Source organism: Canis aureus, chromosome 27, assembly GCF_053574225.1.
Source record: "Canis aureus isolate CA01 chromosome 27, VMU_Caureus_v.1.0, whole genome shotgun sequence".
Lineage (NCBI taxonomy): Eukaryota > Metazoa > Chordata > Mammalia > Carnivora > Canidae > Canis > Canis aureus.
Window position 1 is genome coordinate 26526884 of NC_135637.1, and position 20636 is coordinate 26547519.

Below are 20636 nucleotides of genomic sequence, written 5' to 3' on the forward strand. Positions count from 1 at the left end.
GGGTCAGATACTGTACAGTCTTGTAGGTCATACCAAAGGAGTTTGAATTTTATTCTAAAAAGAAAGGTAAGCCCTTGGAGGGTTTCTGATTAATAGGTTACATTTCTCAACTACCTACTATGAGCCAGACATTGTACTAAGTGCTTTGCAGTTTATGTGTCACTTTATTTGAACAATAATCCAAGAGGTTGTTTTATTATTCCCATTGAATAGGTCTAGTGAGGTGTAAAGAATGGACAGTCCTGGGTTAGAATTCAAGCCCCACCACTCACTGGCTGTGTGAATTAGGCAAGTTACTTACTGTCAGTGAGCCAGTTTTCTCATCTGTAAAATATCCACCATGATATTGCACAATGGCAGCTATGATTCTTGTTATTTCTGGAGATGTTGTCATCTTGGAGGGGTGTCAAGGGGAGTAAGGATTACTGTGAGGTAAATCCTCACCCAGCTGACTGCTTAATTAACCCAGCCAGGGACTATCCAGGCTGGCACTCTACAGCTGCCTGCCAAGGTTCAAAACTTTTCAGCTCTGGGTGGAGTCCAAGTTGTCCTGGCAGCTCAAAGAAAAAAGTGACCAGCCCTTAGAACATTCTAGGCTTTTCCCCAGTAGACACAAGGATGATGCCTATAATAGGCTGGGTTCCCCAGGACTCTGGGTTGGGGATTAGTGTGCAGGAGGTTTATTTCTCAGGTCCATTTAATTTTTTAAATTAATTTTTTAATTTGTAGTTGACACGCAGTGCTACATTAGTTTCGGGTATATAATACAGTGACTTGACAAGTTTATACATTATGCTATGCTCACCATTAAGTGTAGCTATCATCTGTCATCACATTATGCTATTATAATACCATTGTCTATATTCCTTATACTGCACCTTTTATTCCCATGACTTACTCATTTGATCACTGGAGGCCTGTATCTCCCACTCTTCACCCATTTTGTCCATCTCCCCCACTCTCTCTGCTCCATTTTATACCTGCATCTACTCCTTGAGGCTCTGTGAGAACAGATTTGCAAAATAAAAATAGCTAGATATCCTCTTATGTATTAAACTTGTGAAGATTTTTAAAAATTATAATACCCAGCGTGAGCAATGATATAGGAAATGATCCTTCTCAAACCCTGCTTAGAAGGAAGGCCAACCTAACAGTCAAAAATAATTCAAAGAATTTGCCCTGAGAAAATAGTCATGGATGTGGACAAATATTTACCCAGGGAGGTTCACTGTAGTTTCATAGCAAATAATGAGAAACGATCAAAATGCACAATGACAGGGCATGGGTTGACTGAAGCATAGTATCATGATACAACACCACTAATCCATTAAAGAGGATGTAGATGAGGGGCACTTGGGTGGCTCAGTGGTAGAGCGTCTGCCTTTGGCTCAGGTCGTAAACCCCAGGGTCCTGGGATCGAGTATCACTTCGGGCTCCCCACGGGGAGCCTGCTTCTCCCTCTGCCTATGTCTCTGCCTCTCTGTGTCTCTCATGAATAAATAATATCTTTTTTAAAAAAATGAAGGATGATGGCATGTGTAATATGATCCCATTTTCGTGGGAAACACATATGTAAAAAAAATCCACATATGTATACTCCTTTTTCTAAAATAATGTTGGAAGGATAAAAGCTAAAATCCTAACAGCAATTATTTCCGGATGGTGGAAATTTTCTTTCTCTTTGCTTACTGATGTGAACCACGCCGTGAAGCATTGTACCGTTTTTGTAATAAGGGGGGGGGGGGAAACAATGTAAGTTATTAATAAGAAATAGATTCCATCCTGTAACTCAGCCAGCTCTTTCAATAACAAGGAACAAGGACTGTCCTATGGATAAATTTGAAGTCTTGTGAAGAAAGGACAGAAATCAATGAATTTAAAATGTCTGAGCAACGTGCAAAGTTGCGGGGAATACAAATACCTAGGCAAAATGGAGGTTAGGGCAGTTGCTTCGGTGTAAACGAAGAATGAATGAACACCTAGTAAAAGGGGCAGGCACTAGCCCATGCAGAGGACACACCACACACACACACACACACACACACACACACACACACACACACCCCTGCCTTCTCTAAGCACTCACCAGCGCCAGGCCTGGGCCTGGTACCACTAACATATCCTATGTCACTATATCCTCAATCTGAGGTGGGCACTGTTCTCTACCCCTATTTTACACGTGAAAAATGAGGTTCAGAGACCTTAAGTATCTTGCCCAGGGTAACACAGCTAGAGAAAGTAGGGCAGAGGTTCAAATACAGGACAGTTGGCTCCAGAGGCTATGCTCATATCCACAGCTCCATGCTGTGTAAAAATCATTTATCTCTCTTCACTGGGGCCTTGGCCTGATATGCTTGGATTTATACACAGACTGCATGCCAAGGGCAGACTCCAGCCGGCATCAAGGACAAGGCAATGATGGAATGCAGAGAAAGTGTCAGCTGGGAGCCAGTTAGCCGGCAGTCTGTGAGTACAGAGGTACTGACTGCTTTTCCTGCTGCTCATGGCCTATCCTCCCTTCAAAACTCCTGCAGAGAAAACTTCCTCGGCTGCTCTGGACACTTCTTCTCCACTGCACCGTCATAAAACTGCCAGGTCAACTCCCTTGCTCAAACAACTTCAATGGCTCCCCACTACTGGTAAGATCAAGCTCAAATTCCATAACCTGACGCTTAAGATTCAAGCTACCTCAAATCTCACTTTACAAACCTTCCAAATACGGTCCTTGCTGTGGGTCCCTTTGTCCTCCCATCTTGTGCCTGGGCATGGATTATGGAAATAGCACATGCCTGTGTTTGAATTCTAGCTCTGCTACTCTCTAGCCAGGTGACCTTCCCCTCCGTGAGCCTCAGTTTCCTCCTGTGGAAAAATGGGATAATGATAACTGTATCTCACAGGGTGGTTGGGAAGATATGTGAAATAATGCTTGACATGTTCTTAGCACATGCCAACAGGAGTGGTTTTGTTATGTGATTACAGTGAGTACATTGAGTGGGGGGGCCCCCACACGGTCTTCAGGGAACAGTGCCTAATTAGCATATTCGATCCACAAAATACAGGCTGAGAGCTTTGGTGATGACTGTACAGCTGAATCATTCAAATGCCCCACCCCTTGTCCCAGCTGTTTTGAAACCATGTTCCTGATACCCTTTCTATCCCTCTAAGGCCTGATCACTTTCTCCTGCTCCCCTGTGTGTGTCCTGTGATAATCTTGTTTTCACTGTCTCTAACACTGTTTTAAACTCCAGCAGACTCGTGTATTCCTCAGGCAGTCCTTATCTCTTCCCCACACCTTTAACCATGTAACGGACTCCTCTCTGCTTTTGTCTATCTTCCTCCTTTCCAGCTGTCTGAGTGCACTGCTGTCTCCCTTCTGTACAGGCCTCCAACGGAGAGGCTACTTCCTGCCCTGGGGCTGCAATTCTGTGTGATGTCTTATCTCCTCGGCTCACTAATCTTTCCTAATGATATACCTCTGTCAAACTGGACCCTCTAAGGGACATGCTTTCCTTTTACTAGCAGACAGGGGAAACTATTGCAAAGTGGAGATTTGGAAAATATATCCTGCCCAACTTTCTGCTCTCATCTCCGTCAGTGGAATGACTTGATTACAGGTTGTATTAATAGAAATATGGTGTTTAGAACAAAGGAGGTGAAAGGTCCTCTTTTCTGTGCTGAGCCAACTATGCATGGAGTAAGTGTCAAGCTATAGGGAGGCAGAAAGCCAAATGGCAGAAAATACGGATTTTGGAGGATGGCAAACCTGTATTTAAATCTTGACTCAGCCATGAGCAAGTGGCTGAACCTCTAAATGAGGCTTACAATCACACCTATCATCTAGCTTTGTCTCAAGGATTCAGTAAGGTAATTTCTGTCACACAAATCTAAGCAGGGCACCTATCACACACTTACCAGGCTGGATTGTACCAGTCTTCTTCTCTTGCCAGCTCTTGTGTGTCCAGATTATCCTGAGCCTAGAGGTTTCTGGAAGACTGCCATAGAGGGGTCACAGCAGATGTGCTGAAGGGTGAGAGATGGGGTACACAGAAATCTGGGGCATTGGTGGGAGGCACCCACCACCCTCATCCTGGGTCCCAGTGAGCAGGGCTGTATGAGTTCACTAGCCTGCCTCGCAGCGGGCCAGAACTGCACACCTTGTCCCAGTCATCCTGCCGACATCTCAATTTAGAGACAACTGTGGCTCAGAAAAATGAGGCCATCTTGCTCAGAGTCACAGAGCCAGAGAGTGGCTGAGACTAGTTTGGTTCTAACCCCAGAGCTCAGCCCCTGCTGTAAATGTCAAAAGCCAAATAGGCCACTGGCCATTTGGAGGACCCTGATCCCCAAAGAAAAGTTCTGGCATGGCCATTGCATGTTACTCTGTGTTAATACTCTGGGGAAGGAACCAGTGCCTTTCTCTGTAGACCCCTCCTGAGTGGGGGAGTCTGACTTGCCAGCTGGGACAGGCTGCACACACCCCTGTGGCGGGGTCATGGAGCTGGTCCTCATCTGTTGCCTCTCTCCTGTGAATTCCAATGAATGAATTTTTAGGCCAATGAATTCCAGGCCAATGAATTCCTCTTTATGGAGGCAGAAAAGTAATGGGGGACATATCATTGAAAGCCTTGAGTGTCATCGTATGGTCTTAGCCTTTCTCTCTGAGCAAGATAGGAAACCACTTGAACAAACTAAGGGCATGTATTTTAACGGGATCATGTTGCCTGCAGTTCAGGGGCCAAAGGTAGAAGCAAGGAGACCAGTTGGGAAGCCATTTACTAACCCAGACATGGCAGCTTGAACAAATATGGTGGTTTGGATGCAGAAGTGATCAGATTCTGTCCATCTGCCCATCGGTTCTGTGCTGCAGTGCCAGATTTGCCGGTCAGAGGGAAGGGGCAACAGTCTAATCACCCAGAGGGGTCCCAGTGCGACAGCTCCCAGGCTCCCCCTAGAGGGAGGAGCTTTGGGAAGGCGGTTTCCTGACAGAACTTGCTCATAGAGCCAAAAGCTTTGGAGTTCACATCATTCCCGGATTCTGTCCTTCCACTGAGAACTGTCAGCAAAAATCCAGACGGAGGCAGCTCTCGAACTTTTCCTGGCCCTAGAACCCCGGCATTCCATTGGAAATGTGCCTGCTGGAAATGGGTGATTTGTGCAAAAGAAGTTTCTGGCAGGGTGATTAAAAGAGAGGAAAGGAAATTGCCCCAAATGCAGAGTAGCCCGAAAACTGCCCTCAGTTTTCTTCTCTGCCCTTTGAGCAAGATTCACCAATCTCTGAGTGCCCTCTGCCCCCACCCAGCATGCTCTCAGCTGCCCTCGCCATTAGCCGTGCCCACAAGGCAAGAGGGGTGACAGAATGATCATCCCCATTTCTTGTAAGAAGAAATTGAGGCCCAGAGAGGCCAAGGAACTGACTCAGGGTCACACGGCTTGTTGGAATCTAAGGGCCTAGACCCCAGCCTCCTGACCTTCAGTCTAGTGCTCTTTTTGCCACCCTTGATGAACAAAAGAACAATAAAAAGGATGGGCTCTTGAGATCTGCGAGGTTGCAGGAAAGAATGCAGAGTAAGCAAGTTAGACCACAGGAAGGGAGACAGGGCAGGAGCCTACGTGTAAGCTCTGCATGTAAAATTCCTAAATGGACGGGCATGGTTGGCCCTCACCCCACTGAAGGGCCCCCTTTCTGCCTGGCTCTTCTGTGAAAACCACTCTAAGAAGAAGAAAACCATAATTACTCCCTTGGGATGGTGGAACGCTTAGGGGACCCATCAGAGTGCCGAGCGTGGGCTCGTGCAGCCAGAAAAAGCATATTCAATGTCATAATTTCATAGTTGGGAAACTAGAATTAAGTGCCTGTTGTTTTTGTAATTCAGACCACAGCGAGTGAAGCTAAATGATATAACCTCCACGGCTGGGAGAGCGCCGTGAAAGCCCAGCAAATTCTTAAGCGAGGCAAACTTCTCCTACTTGCCTGGGTGGTGGGGGTAGCTGAGATCCCAGGGTCTGAGAATGGGGGAGGGTTGGGAGTTTAAATAGGTTGAGAAACTCTGGACAAAATGCCCTTTAGGGCTCCCCGAAGTCTACCAGCTGTGTAAAATTCTTTGATGATTATCGATTGTTGGGAATTTCCAGTGTGATGTGAAGTGAGAATTTGATTCTCATTTTAAGACATACTGCCCTCCATTCCCCCCCGCCCCCCCACCACCACCACACACCCAGGGCTGGAGATAGTAACCTTTAGATTACTAAAGATTATTTAGATTGCATTGTTTACCTCAGGCTGTAGAATTGCAACAATGGCCTCTGGCCATAGTCAAGGTCCCTTCCTCCTGCCCCAGCACTCAGAGATCTAGCTAGGACCTGACACCAGGCTGATCTGGGGAACTCCTACTTCGGACTAGCCTTCCCTCTAAGTGGATCTTCTAGAACTCTGGTGCCTCCCCTACACCTAGGTAATCCCATCAACATGGTCTGGTTTCCAATGCCCCCTCTTCAGCTCTCAGCTCCCTCTTCCTCTTCTCTGATGCCAAGTTCCTTGGAAGGGCCCACACTCCTGCCTTCTCTCTCTCACCTTACATTCTTTCCATGCCTCCCCATCACTTCCTAGCAAAGCTGGGGCAGAAACCCAGTGAGCCTCATTGAGTAAGCCTTGACCTCCCAGCTGCTGCCTGACACTGTAACCACTACCCTCTGTTTCTGAAAAGTCTCTTTGCTCTTGGCTTCCATTCACCTTGCCTGTTCATTTCTTCATTATTAGGGCTTAGCACAACTGTGAGTAAATCACTTTGCCTAAATGTCTTGCCTTGGACTGTGAACTGCATGAGTCCGGGGGCCCAGTCTTCCTCACACATGCCTGATGCAGTACCTGGCACCTAGTAGATCTTGGTAAAGAGCTGAGTGGATGCATTTATCCTTTCCTTCCTTGGTCCTCCCAACCAGGCTGACTGTCCATGCCCTGAGCCCTGAGGGCAGGCAGTAAATACTTAGAGCGGCTGCTTGAGACAAATATCTGGGCCATGGCCTGTTCTGTGGTCCTAATTCTAGGGTTCCCTTCCTCTAGATCCTTTCACCCCAGCCTCTTGGCCTCCTCCCACGCCTCAGTACTCCTTAGGCTCTGCTGTCTCCATCTTGGCTGAGAGAGCTCTAGCCTTGTCTTTTCTCTGCTTCCCCTGGACAGGGACTGGATATAAAAATGAAGAACCAGAAGCGCCTAGGGGGCTCAATCAATTAAGTGTCTCACTCTTGATTTCAGCTCAGGTCATGATCTCAGGGTCGTGAGATCAAGCCCCATGTTGGGCTCTGTGCTCAGCACAGAGTCTGCTTGAGATTCTCTCTCCCTCTCCCTCTGCCCCTCCTGCTTGTGCTCTCTCTCATTTATAAATACATAAGTAAATCTTTAAAAAAAAAATGAAGAATCATTCAATGGGTTTCATGGCAAACTGGACAAACAGAAGGATGAATGAATCTGAAAACAAAGTGAAAATAAAAAAACAAGGGCATCTGAGATCTATGGGACAGTATCCAATAGTGCAACATACATACAAGGTGGGGAGGGTCCCATCAACCTGGTCTGATTTACTAGGATTTCCCATCCCCCTGCCCTACAGCTATGTGACTTGTATTTTCTCCTTTCTTTGTTAAGAACAGTCGTGACAAAGATGCAGATGTGGGGGAAAGAAAGGAATAGCATATGGTGTAGGGGCTAAGGGCGTGGGCTTTAGGAGATGAGCCTGGGACTGAATCCCTCCTTGGCCATATGCTAAGTGTGTGACCTTAGGTCGCCTATCCTCTCTGACCTTGGTTTTCTCATCTGTTCCTACCTGGTGAGAATTAGACAAGGTAAATGCAAGGAAAGAGCCCACCAGAAACCCTGACCATGGTAAGTACTTAGCAAGTGCTTTTACTCTCATTACAAATACGATCTTACTGTCATTTTTGTTTATGCACAGTCCTTTTCAGACTTGGTCTGTATGCAAATTAAAAAAATATTTTCACAGGGGCGCCTAGGTGGCTCAGTCTGTTAAGTGTCTGCCTTTGCCTCAGGTCATGATCTTAGGGTCCCAGGATTGAGCCCCACATTGGGCTCCCTGCTCAATGGGGAGTCTGCTTCTCCCTTTGCCCCTTACCCAACTCATGCTCTCTCTCAAATAAATAAAATCTTAAAAAAAAAAAAAAAAGACTACAGATCGAAAAAAAATTTTTTTCACAATCATGGAGCATTAACATCCAATTTATTCTCTTAAAAACAACAACAACAACAAATTTATTCTTCAATATTTAGTTTCTCACATTGCTACCAAGTAAGTATTCATTGACATCATTTTAAAGCAGGGGGGTTCCACAACCACTCCCTGCATTTTTGGTGGGTTTACTTTTGTGTTTTGTTTCCCTCCCCGCATTGCTTAACCCAAGCTCCCAGTGTGACAGGGACAGGCAGGTTCCTGTTATTCACTTACTTTTTCAGACTACACCTGGAATTAAGAAAGATCTGTATCCAGGCTCTGCTGCTGACTTGCCATGGGCTTTGGGCAAGTTACTTGCCCTCCCTGGGCTCCTGGGTCCCTTTTTTATCAATGACAGGCTCTGCCCTACCTACCTCTCAGAGGCACAGAAGCACTGTTCAAACAAACACGTCCACCATCATTGCCACTCATGAGCTAGGAAGAAAGACACTCAAAGTCCTAAGTCCTCTTGGAGGCACTAGGTTGTAAAAGCTTCTTGGGAAATGCCTGTGATAGTCATGTTCTCTAACAGGGTGCAGAGAAGGCACTTAGAAATTCCTGCTTAGGAGTAGTAGTGGGGTGGTGGGGCCCAGTGATCAAGTGAACAGGGCTCAGGTCTCCCACCCACTTCACTTGTAACACTTCTGCCATTGCCCATCTTAAACCTTGAGGCCTCCTCAGAGGATCTAATTGGCACTGAGTGGAAAGGAACCACTCACCCGGCCCAATATACCCACTTTGCAGATGGGAAAACTGAGGCCCCAAGAGGTGAAGAGGTATGCCTACCAGCACTGTTCTGGATGACTCCTGAGTGAGGCGTTTGCAAAGCATCCCTGAAAGGGTGCCCTCAAGATCTGAAATGAGAAAGAACATAGTTCTTCTAGGGAGATCAAGTATGACCTGGGAGTACATTCTGGAAAGTCTGAAAAATCGTTTATCTTCTCCAATCCTTTAAACCAGGATGCCAATGTGAGGCCTAAACACCACTCCCAGTAGTCAGGAGGTATACATATGACAAAATGAAGGTGAGAGGGGATGTGTGAACAGTAACAAGTAAGGTAGGTAAAGCCCAGGGCTCCCCCAACTCACCTCCCCTTGCTCCAGGGCCAAGAGCTGGGTCTGAGGTGTTCAGGGAGAGAGAAAAGAAATGACCCTCCCTGGCAAATGCCTCTAGGAGGAAACAGAGTCTTCCTGCTGCCTGTCAGAATGGCTGATCCTGAGCCTGATCTCAGCTAATTCGGCAGCTCAAGGGGAAGACACCACTCCTGTATCTGCTCTGCATCTCAAATGTACCAAGAGAACTGGCATGACTCAAAGGAATTGTTATTGATTTTCACTTGTGCAGCTGACCTAACAAAACCAATTCGTCAAGTGCCTGTCTGCCTCGCTGCTCCAGACACTCATCCTAACCTCGTGCAAATAAATTACACAAGCATCTAGGGTGATTTGTCAAGGTCCAGATGGGCAGGGGCCCTGGCTCTCATGGAAGGACTCCAGGCTACGCTGGGTAGGATCAGGCCAGCAAATACCCCACAATCGATCCTCTGTTGATCATTCTGGGGGCGCCCAGGAATCAGGATACCTCGCATCTGCTGCTACACTGCAAACCAACTGGCTGTGCCCAGGAGGGGGTTTTAAGGAACAAGGCCCAAGTCCTTCAACAGGGCTTAGCAGTGACATTCTCACTAGTGTCTTCTGGTTTCTGACTCCTTGATTCTGGAGGATTTGATGGAGCGTACACACAATCAGGAGGCACCGAGCTCTGGTCCTGGCTCTGCTACTGGAAAAGTATCCTTGGGTCAGCTATGAGATGGCGATGATACCACCAATGGGAATCTAGGACTCTATAAAGGCCAGGGGTTAGACTGAGGGTCTAATCCTTGTTCTCCCACTTCCTGGATGTTGCCAGGGCAGGCACCTTCACCTTCAGTTTACAGCGCTTCACCTATAGCATAGGGCCTGGAAAAAGTACCTACCTCCTAGGGTGGAGGTCGTACAGACAGAAAGAGAACATGGAAAGGACCATAGGGCCTCACACCCTTATCTCTTCCTTCTGCAGGCAGGGACTAAAGGTTCACAGAAGGAAGTAATGTGCTTAGGGCCACACAGCAAAGTAGGGCAATATCAGGAGGGGTTAAAATGAGAGGCAAGTATGAAAGGCTGATGAGCAGGGCAGCGATCACCCTGCTCTCTTGCTCTCCTGATGGTGGCTGTCGCTGAAGGGAGACAGGCGGAGCAGCCAGGGGCACATCATGGATCACTGCTTGAAAGGGTCAAAAACTTTATTTGCAGGCCTTGTCTTTGTTTTTGAATTTAGAGGTTTCCTGCCATCTAGGGTAAAATGGTAGTTGGTGTCTTGCTGCATGAGGTTTGTGGGGCTTGCCTTGGGGCTCTGTCCCCATCCCTTTTGCCTGCTCTCTGGGCCCAGGGGTTCCTCCACTGTGGGATAAGGCACTGTGTGTTCTGCAAGAAGGCGCTCACGGCTGGCTGGTAGACGACGACGAGGCGGCCTTCTCAGGGGCTGCAAAGCTGAGGCTGTTGAGGGGTGGAGTTGAATTTGGGACCCTGGCAGGAGGCCAAGTGGTGAGGAGACCCAAGGCTATGGTAACTCAGCCTGGCAAGTCTGGTGCTGCTGCCTCCCGGCTGGCCCTGACATGACAGCCTCAGGATGGAATCATGCCTTTGCTTCTTTTGCGGTCAGCCATGGTTCTCCGGTTGTGGTTGGCTCGTGTGGCCTTGTTGGCTTCCTTCTTCCTGCGTTCCTGGGTAGTCTCACGGCTCTGCCCGTGGCCCCGGGGGCTGCCGGCCACTGCAGTCGAGCTGTCATGCCGGTACCTGAGGGAGGAACAACCCACCCCAACATATGGGAAGAGCCCGCCACCTTTCTCAGAGGACCCATGGGAGAGGACATGCCACCTGGACCAGGACACCCATGTCCCCACTTCCAGTGGGAGAAGAAATGGAGCCCAGCAAGGGCAGGGCTCTGGGGGCTCTGGCTGGTCCTGTGTCTGGTGAATTCTCTTCCCTAAGCCCTGCCTCCAGGTGGGTCCCTGGCCTAGCTGTGGGCTAACCATAGCCTGCAGCAAGGAGAGGAGGGCCTGGGTACAGGGATGGGCCCGTTTCTTCCTCTGTAAGAGGATGATGATAAAGTGGCTACTTCATAGGGTCCTCCTGCGGGTTACATTAATACATGTGATACACTTGGAGTTTAGGTGTGGGGTTCCTAGGTGGTTGACTGAGCCATCTCCAGACGGGTCCCCTCCCACCAGAAACAACTCTTTGAAATGCTCACCCCTTCCTGGCAAGGAAGGCCATCCGCCTGGCTTCTGCTTTCTCCCGCAGCACTGCAGGGTCCTGTACAAAATGGTCGGGCTGTGGACGGGAAGGGGGAAAAATAGTCTAGAGTCATGAGCCTCCCCATGTCCTGAAGCTGTGGTAAGGCTGCGCCTGACTGAATCTTGCTGACGCCTCCAGGCCAGGAGTGGGAGAAGCCACAGTGTGGCAGGGTGATGCCCTAGAAGGGAGCTGCCCTTGTTTGGGTACAAGGTTCCCATCAGAAGCCTCTCTCCTCTGTCCCTCCCACCTCTCTCGTGATGGGAAGGCAGCTAAAGGGACTAAGGCTTCCTGCACAGACATGGTGGGGCAGGTGGATCACAGTTGGAACATGGATGACAAATGGGGGACAGGCCAGGATGGCCACCATGAGAGGCCATCTTGAAGGCCCAGATAGCTGCCCATGGGAGTTGACTCATCCTTACTCTAGTGCTGTGGGAGTTCCCAGTCTTTTTTTTTTTTTTGTAAGATTTAATTTCTTGGGGCACCTGGGTAGCTCTGTTAAGCATCTGTCTTCGACTCAGGTAATGATCCCGGGGTCCTGGGATCAAGTCCTATGTTGGGCTCATGCTCAGCGGGGAGTCTGCTTCTCCCTCTGCCTCTCTCCCCTGCTTGTGCTCTCTCTCATTCTCTCACAAATCAATAAATTAAATCTTAAAAAAAAGATTTAATTTATTGATTTGAGGGATGACTGGGTGGCTCAGTGGTTGAGCATCTGCCTTCAACTCAGGTCATGATCCTAGGGTCCTGGGATCAAATCCCGCATGGGAGCCTTACATGGGGCTCAACCCCAGGACCCTGAGACCATGATCTGAGCTAAAGTCAGATCCTTAACCAACTGAGACACCCAGGTGCCCTGGGACTATTCACTCCTGAAGACCATTTTTTTTTGCCAGTAAGCAAAGGAGCCTGGACTAGCGGCTGTGACTTAAGGATCACAGACAGCTCTTAATGGCCTATACTGTTTAAAAAAACACAAAGAAAACAAGTACAACTGGTAACATTTAAAAACTGGAAGATTTTACATAAAAATCTGGGCTATAACTCTGGGATATGAACTAGGGGTGGTGGAAGGGGAGGTGGGTGTGACTAGGTGACGGGCACTGAGGTGGGCACTTGACGTGATGAGCACTGGGTGTTATTCTATATGTTGGCAAATTGAACACCAATAAAAAATAAATTTATATATAAAAAAAAAAATCTGGGCTAATCCTGTGCCTGGGAAGAAGAGAAAGCCCTGGAAGTTTTGGGCCTATGTTTATGCTGAGAAGCCCCTTGGGCAGGTTGTATGTGTGCTTCTACCACACTGACCATAGTCTCCATCAGTTTCTGCTACTCATTTACATTGGGTAGCCTGCATTTGTCTGGACACATCTGAATTTGTCACTCTGGTGGGAGGGTACGAGGGGATCCAGGGGTCCCAGGGTGCCACTCTGTTCAACCTGAGCAACACTGCCCTTATCTGTTTTATATGCTGAGGTTCTAGTTAAGGCTTTATTTGAAGAAAAAGTTCAGCTGCTAAAAAATAGAAGTTTCAAACCCACCAGCTCAGATGACCTCCAAGGGCCCGTGGGCTCTAACATCTCTGAGTTTCAGAATTGCTATCCTAAGCATGGTGGCAAAGAGTTACCATTCTCTCAGCCCTCAGGCTCCTGGGCCTAATGAATCCAGCAGCTCAAAGGCTTGGCCTCTAATCCATCCCCTAAGCCCTCACTAGGTAGTGGAGGGGAGTTCTAAGCCAGCAGCTCTTCAAAAAGGCATCCTAGGCTCAAAGGAGCCCCTCTTCTTCCTGGGTAGTGATCCAAGGGCCGCCTTAAAGCCAGATGCAGGCAAGCAGGGGCATGGTGGTCCTCCTAATCTGCTCCTTGGGAACTACACCCTCCCCTTCATCTTCCACCTGCAAAGGAAGTACCTTTGGAGCCTCGTCTTCAGCCTCCTCCTCTTCCTCCTCCTCATCCTCTTCCTGCCCTTCTCCAGGCACTTTGGTTCTCAGCACCTGAGGGATGGTGAAGGGCCTGAGGGTTTAGAGAGAAAGTGAGATCAAAGACTAGATTAAACTTGGAGAGGGAGCCTCGGGGAGGAGGGCATTGGGCTGGGTGAGAGGGGGTCATCAGGATGGGGATGGGCTCAGGCAGCTGGACAAAAAACCAAAGTGCTTTTCAAGCCAGCTTTGCTCCAGCCCCCTGATGCTCTGAGGGTACCAGAGTCTGATGTGGGGGCTTAGGGGAAGTTGAGCTGGGGCAGCTCTGCTTTTATCTGCATTGGGAAATCTGAGATCCCACTTCAGAGAGTTTTCTGCAGTTAAGAAGAACAATGTAAAAGGACTGTGAGAAACCAAAGAAATGCCTCCCCATTCAGCATGGGTTGGACCAACTAGTTGGCCAAGGGGCTGGCTGATGGTGGAGGGAGCACTGGACTAGGAGTCAAGAGGCTTCAGTTTGGGCCCTGGCCCTACCTCTGACTTGCTCCCATGATCAGGGCCTTGGCCTCCCCATCTGTATAAACAAGAGGGTTCAGGAGTGCCGCTGTGCCCCCCCAGAACTCTGCCCTCTTAGGGCCCTGCAGCCTCACCTGCGGCTGATGAGCTCATCATCTGAGTCAGCATCATTGGCGCCCACCTGGTTGCCGTCATATGTGTCATCATACTCATCCTCATAGTCGTCACCGCGGTAGGGCAGGCCCTCGCCAGGCTGCAGTGGCACCTGCAATGGCAGAAGTGTGGGGCAGAAGGACCCTGAGCTGGTTGGTCCTGCACAACCTGCCCCCACCCCCACTGCCCCCAGCAAAGGCCTGGCTTGGAACCTCCTACCTCCTCCACTACCACGCTGTACTGCTCATAGCGCTGCCGCTGTGCCACCACCTCCCGCTTGTCGTTTAGCAAGCTCCGAGTGTTCTCCTCCTTCCTGGTGTTGAGAGAGGCAGGGGACAGGGAGGAAGGAAAACCATCAGACTTTGAAGGCTGTGAGGGCAAGGGTCCAAAGCACCACAGGCTCAGGCTGGCACAAACTGTGACATATAGTGTCAAACACCAGCGTGGGGGTGGGAAGGTGGGACTTGCCACTGCCAGTGTCCATATGACTGGGTCTAGCCACTCTGGAAGGCCTTCCAAAGGAGTTGTTGCATGGTAAAACGTGCCCATCCTTTGGCCAGGAAATTCCTCTTTGAGGCGCCCACTCTGGGGAAACGCTGGCTGTGTGCATAAAGAGGTCTGAGGGGGAATGTTCTTTTCAACATTGTTTGTGACAGTGAGAAATGGAAAACAACTAATGTCCATCACAAGGGAAATGGCCAAATGATGTCCCACATCTATATTACAGAACGCCAGGCGGCTGTTATCAAGAATGACATTCGTCTATTTGTGCTGATGCAGAAAGAATTCTAAGACTTATTCCTGAGGAAGAAAGCAAGCTACAGAAAAATGTATACAATAGGATCCCATCTGTAATAAAAAGCATAAAGCAAATCAGACAATCTGTTCCCATGAAAACACAGATTATAGTCTACATATATCAATGCACAGAAAGAGCTAGTAAGTCCCTGCCAAATGACAATGGTTACTCCTGGGTAGGGCCTGAGATTATTTGAACCTTTTAAGAAACACAAATTTATGGCAGCCCTGGTGGCGTAGTGGTTTAGTGCCGCCTGTAGCCCAGGGTGTGATCCTGGGGACCTGGGATCGAGTCCCACATCGGGCTCCCTGCATGGGGCCTGCTTCTCCCTCTGCCTGGGTCTCTGCCTCTTTCTCTCTCGCTCTGTGTCTCTCATGAATAAATAAAAAATAAAATATAAAAAAAAAAAAAAAAAAAAAAAAGGAAACAAAAATTTAGGGGCTCCTGGGTGGCATAGTCAGTTAAGCCTCACACTCTTGGTTTCGGCTCAGGTCAAGACCTCAGGGTCCTGGGATCGAGCCCCTCATCGGGCTCCTTGCTCAATGTGGAGTTTGCTTGAAATTCTTTCCCTCTGCCCTTCCTGCTCATGCTGTCTCTTTCCCTCTCTCTAAAATAAATAAATTATTAAATAAAAAATTAAAAACAAAAATTTAAGAAAGAGCAAGGTCCCATGTGGCCCTCTTCCTGAACTCAAGGGAACCACAGGGGACCTCAGGGGTATGTGGAGTGAGTAGGGGTAGCTAGCTGTCTTCTTCCTCCCATCCCTGCTTTCATCATGGTGGCCTTCTGTCTGTTCTACAGTTCAATCCTCCATGTCAGATTGCACTGGAAGAAAAGGTCCAAAAGTTCAACTCCTATTATATATCACAGGTGAAGATATTCGGGTGCAGTACAGGGAAGGAGAGGGACGTGCTTGGGATCGGTGATCCGTAGCACAGCCTCAGTGGGGACTCAGGCCTCTTGACTGTGGCTTTGCAAATCTGTAGAAAAACCTGGCTTGTCAGACACATAGACAGGCCTGTGGAATGTAGTTTCTAGCCCTGCAGGGGAAAATCAATATGAGATGCCAGGCAAGAAAATCCAGCTTAGCTGTGAAATCAGTTTTCTGGAATGTATCAAGGGTAGGGGAAAAAAAGAAGAAGAAGAGATACAAAGTCATACACAACTTCCACAAAAATCTTCTATTAACTGGCTTTTGGTGCAGGGAGAGACAGGGGCCTGAGGGTCTCAGGCTGTATGCCTGGAAGCCTGGGGGCAGCTCAGGATTTGGCTTCCTTTGACAGTTTTTACTAAGGGCCTACTATGTGCCAGAGAGGGTACTAAGGCTGAGTTGTGGGAGAGATTGAAAAAAGAAGATCTTGATCTGTCCTCGTGGAACTCACAGTCTAATGAGGGTTACAGGCAAATGGCGGCTTATGTGAAATATGCTGAATGGAGGTAAGCATGCCCTGGGAACATAGAAAAAGGATACGTTAAAAAAAAGAAAAAGGAAACGTGAACTCTGGCTCAGGGGGTCTACTGGGAGGGGGGGGAGGAAATGGAGGCACTGTGGGGTAGGGGGCATTTGATCTAGACCTGGGAAATTTCTTGGTCCACAGGAAAATTTTATATCATGCCAGGAAAGGGGGCCTGTGACTGCAGCCCCGGCCCTTACCTGGCTCTCTTCACTAGGCTAGGGGCTAAAGAGGAAAGAGGCCAAGAGCAAGGCAAAGTTGCAGGAGCTCGTGCAGGTGGTTGGTGCCACTGAAAGGAGCACATCTGCCCTTTCCACACACATTTCCTGAGGGCCTAGTAAGTGCTAGGACCTGTGCTGAGCCAGGCACCCAAGGATGAATGAGAGATGTCACTGTCCTTTCTGTCACACCCCACAGCTCCTGGTCCATCTGATCCCTGATTCTGGTGAGTAAGGTCCTGCTGTGGGTCTCTGGTTTATGTGGATCCCTGGCAGGGCCAGAGAAGCCCTGCAAACTTTACCCACCCAGGGTCCTGGGAGGTCACACAGGCAGGGATAGTGGAGCCTAGTGCCCTGGGCATCCCACCCAAGGAGGGGCAGCCTTGGCCCCATGACCCCATTCAGAACCAAGAAGGAAAAGAAAGTCAGGGGCAAAGCCAGCCAGGAAGCCATGTGAGGGCCAGAACTCCAGTCAAGTCTGGAACACAGGTAACCATGGCCTCAGAGACTTTGGAGCAAGTCCTTCCTTGGCCCCCTACAAGATGACAGGGGGCCCCCTGAAGGCTCCCCTAAAGCCCAGACACTCTTCCCCCTCCTCACTTCTTCCACCCTATCCTTTGAGTTCCAACTCAAACTGACCATTGGGGGGTGACTACCACCTTTAAACTTCTAAAGGACTAGTAGGGCAATAGGCCCCTCCTTTTCCAGGTGAGGAAAGGGAGATTCCAAGAGGCAGGGTGACTTTCCAAGGTCACCCAGCTTCTACCAGCCGAGCCAGGGCCAGAACATAGGTCTACTGGCTCAAGTCTGCTCAGGGTCTTCCTGAGTGGTGTGACCGATCACAAGCAAGCCTCTTATCCTTGCCAAGTCTTAATTCTACATCCCAGGAATGAAGTAAGGTGATGACTAAAAGTGAACCTGGCACCTGCTGAGCTCAACAAAGTGAATCCTGTTTCTTTTTTACTACAGGACTTGTCAGAACCATTAATGAGCTAATGTGTTCTGTGACTCTCCAAGAAGCAAAGTGCATTGACATTTTCTTGGCCATGGACACTCTGCTGAGGGAGAACAGTCATAATCTTCCAGGGTGTCACGGTTCACTCCAAACGAGTTCTGGGACCCCACCTTATACACACTGCCTCCTTCAACTAAGTATGATATCCCTATAGCACATGTGCTTGGCATCTACCCAAGAGCCACCCTCCATCTCACCCCCATTCCTAACAGATTCTCATTTGGTTCAGGTCTTTCCATCTTTCCCCCTTCTCCTGGAGCCTGGGCCTCAGCCCTGTGACCCAGTTCACCACTGAGATATGAGTGGAGTCTGGAGACTTCTGGGAAAGGCTTCCTGGCCTCTAAGAGAGATATAGGAAGATCTGGTCCAGACTTCCTCTTGGCACTGTCATTTCTGCAAGTCCTAGCTGAAATAGCTGCAGTGACCCAGTGGCTTCAAAGGAACCAGCTCCGAGAGATGGCAAAGATGTGTCCTTGATGATGAGGCTGAACCACAGGTTAACCAAGCCTAGACTGTCCTACCTTGCAACTTCCTGTCGTGCAAGGGACAGATTTCCCTGTTACTTGAGCCACTGAGTGCATCCTATTTGATTTAACCACACACATACATTTTAACCCAAGCATGACCTGCCTTGTGCTACTTTTCTCATGTGCCTGCTGACTGTCCTGCCCAGATTAGGACAAGTGTCCCCACTGAGGTCCCCGTAGGCCCCACCCCAGCACCTCTCCCACTCTGTCACTGCTTGTTTAATGGTCTAAGTCTTTCCCACGGTCTCTGTGCTGAGAGCAAGGCCCGGGTGCCCTGCTCACCTTGTCTCCCTGGTGTCTAGCACAGAATCTGGAGCTAGTAAATCACTTAATAAATATTTGCTGAATGAATAAATAAATAATGAACACATGAATGGAGGCTTTGCCTCTTTGCAATCCACAGCCCCCAGGCTACCCAGCACGAGTTCAGTAAACATTTGTCGCCCAGTCTCTCTGCCTGGCAACTTGGAATGCCCTAAGAGCAGGCACAGCCCTCCTCATCTGCCCATCTCCATAGCCAAAGCTGCAGAGGGTCATTCCAGTCTGGAACAGTGGCCACTGATGCAGGATAACATCTCTAGCCTGGGATCTGGGGATGTCGCAATGTGTGTGACTAAGCAGTTTACAATTGCTTCCTGTCCAGCCAGCCAGATGGCTTTATAGCTGCCCTGTGCCCACTCCCCCAAGCCCTTGGCCAGCCAAGCTTCCAGCATCGGATGGCCCTGGGGTGGGGAAGCAGCACAGGGCCCTCACTTGAAGCAGTAGCTTGCAATTCTGCCATTGGGGCTCCTATCACAAGAACAAGGCAGGTCCCCCACTGCCCCTCTCCGAACTTCCGTCTTTTGTATATATGATGGGGGAGAGGGCAGACTGTACTCGTCTAACAGTTCCCAGATTTCCGGATTTCATGAACCAGTACCATTTAGGGGAACTCTGGGGCTAGCACAGTGTCGTCAACATCTTATTTTGCCTTTTATATTAAACCTCATATTACAACTATTGGCTCATGGTCCCTCCAATGGGCCTCTATTCCAAAGCCAGGTCATCTTTCCAAAGCATAAAATGTGTCAGCTCATGGGACCCTCACCATGTTCCCCACAACCTCAGGGTCACTGCCCATTGTTGTTCACTCTGCCTGGAAGGTTTCTTCTTCCCTGCTCTTTGCAGAATTGGCCCTTTAGCCCTTCCTCATCCTTCCATCCACTCTTGGTTCCATGTCATTTCCTCAGAGTAGCCTTCCTGCTCAGATCGAACCCCCTACCAGAGGCTCAGAAGTCTGCACACCTTCACCTTATAGTCCCTGTTAGATCTGCAATTTTACTTTACTTGTTTGCTGAACTGATTAGTGCAAACTCCACAGGGCCAGGGGCCGTGTCTGTTTCATTGTCCACTACACTTCTAGCACCTCATAAATCCAGGGCCTAGTATGCTGTAAGCATCAGGCAAATATTTGTTGAATGAATGAATAAATCATAAATGGACTTTTCAATGCCAAAAAAGTAGAAAGGACATAACCTAAAAATAAGGAGAAAGATCTTAAAACAGAATATATTCACCTTCTGAAAAGCTTACTTAGTACAGATCCTTAATTTTCTCATTTTGTCACAGAATGGAGAAAATCATGTGGAGTAGCAGCTTCTGGGAAGTACTGCTTAGATTTATTGCCCAGAGATTTGATGGTTGACACATCCGAAGATATAAGAAGGGAAGAGGGGGACAGTTTAGTTCTCTCTGGCCTTTTGCTATCAACAAGGGGATTCATTAAAAAACCATACAGTGCAGAGTCAGAGCCTAATGCATAAGCGTTAGAGAACCTGCCCCTGCCTGCTGGGAGCACACAGGTCCTGAATTGCTGGGGTGGGGAGAGGGGGGCAGGGACCCAAGTCAAAACTCAGGCCAGTTCCTTAAAGATGGAGCCCTTATTTTTCTTCCATTTTTTTCACTGCACTTATGGAGTTGGGGTCCCTGGCACCCCACAGCCCCCTGTACTCACCTCCTGCCCTTGTGCACCCGGCTCAGGTCCACTGAATCTCTGCTAAATACATCAAACTCGTCATTCTGGAAGATGTTGTGACGAGATGTCAGCAGGGGTGTCGGGTCTGGCTTCACCTGCCTGGTTGGGGGGAGAGGGGGTGACATAGAATCAGTTTCAGGGGGATTGGTCGGCTAATGCCCACCTGTGCCCTATGGATCCCTACAATGTTACATTCATTAGATTCTCCATTCCCCTTCAACAGCCACATGAGATACGATCTAAAAACCTGCCCTGTCTGGCTCCTATCTGGGTATGCCACATCCCTCCCCCCTGGTCCCACATGCCATCCACACAGATTTTCTTAAAGGTTCCCTCCCTCACTCAACACTCACAACAGTCCAATGAGATAGGGAGCTAAGATCACTTAATCTTTCTGTGCCTCAGTACCCTCCTCTGTAAAATGGGCATGAAGTGGCTAAGAACTTATCCAAAGACAGAGCTAA

General features: G+C 48.8%; 1 protein-coding gene across 7 annotated transcripts in view; it reads right to left on the reverse strand.

The window, feature by feature from the left end:
• Nucleotides 1-8214: 8214 nt before the first annotated feature.
• The window catches only part of ASCC2 (activating signal cointegrator 1 complex subunit 2), a 41736-nt gene continuing 29314 nt past the window's right edge, over nucleotides 8215-20636 (reverse strand). For all 7 annotated transcript variants that reach the window (XM_077874273.1, XM_077874272.1, XM_077874271.1 and 4 more), the window contains 6 exons: nucleotides 20152-20271; nucleotides 14365-14458; nucleotides 14127-14257; nucleotides 13468-13570; nucleotides 11515-11594; nucleotides 8215-11057 (listed from right to left, as the gene is read on the reverse strand). In XM_077874273.1, the coding sequence (XP_077730399.1) occupies nucleotides 10886-11057; nucleotides 11515-11594; nucleotides 13468-13570; nucleotides 14127-14257; nucleotides 14365-14458; nucleotides 20152-20271 (700 nt within the window). In that variant the 3' untranslated portion in view covers nucleotides 8215-10885. The remainder of the gene's footprint in view (nucleotides 11058-11514; nucleotides 11595-13467; nucleotides 13571-14126; nucleotides 14258-14364; nucleotides 14459-20151; nucleotides 20272-20636) is intronic.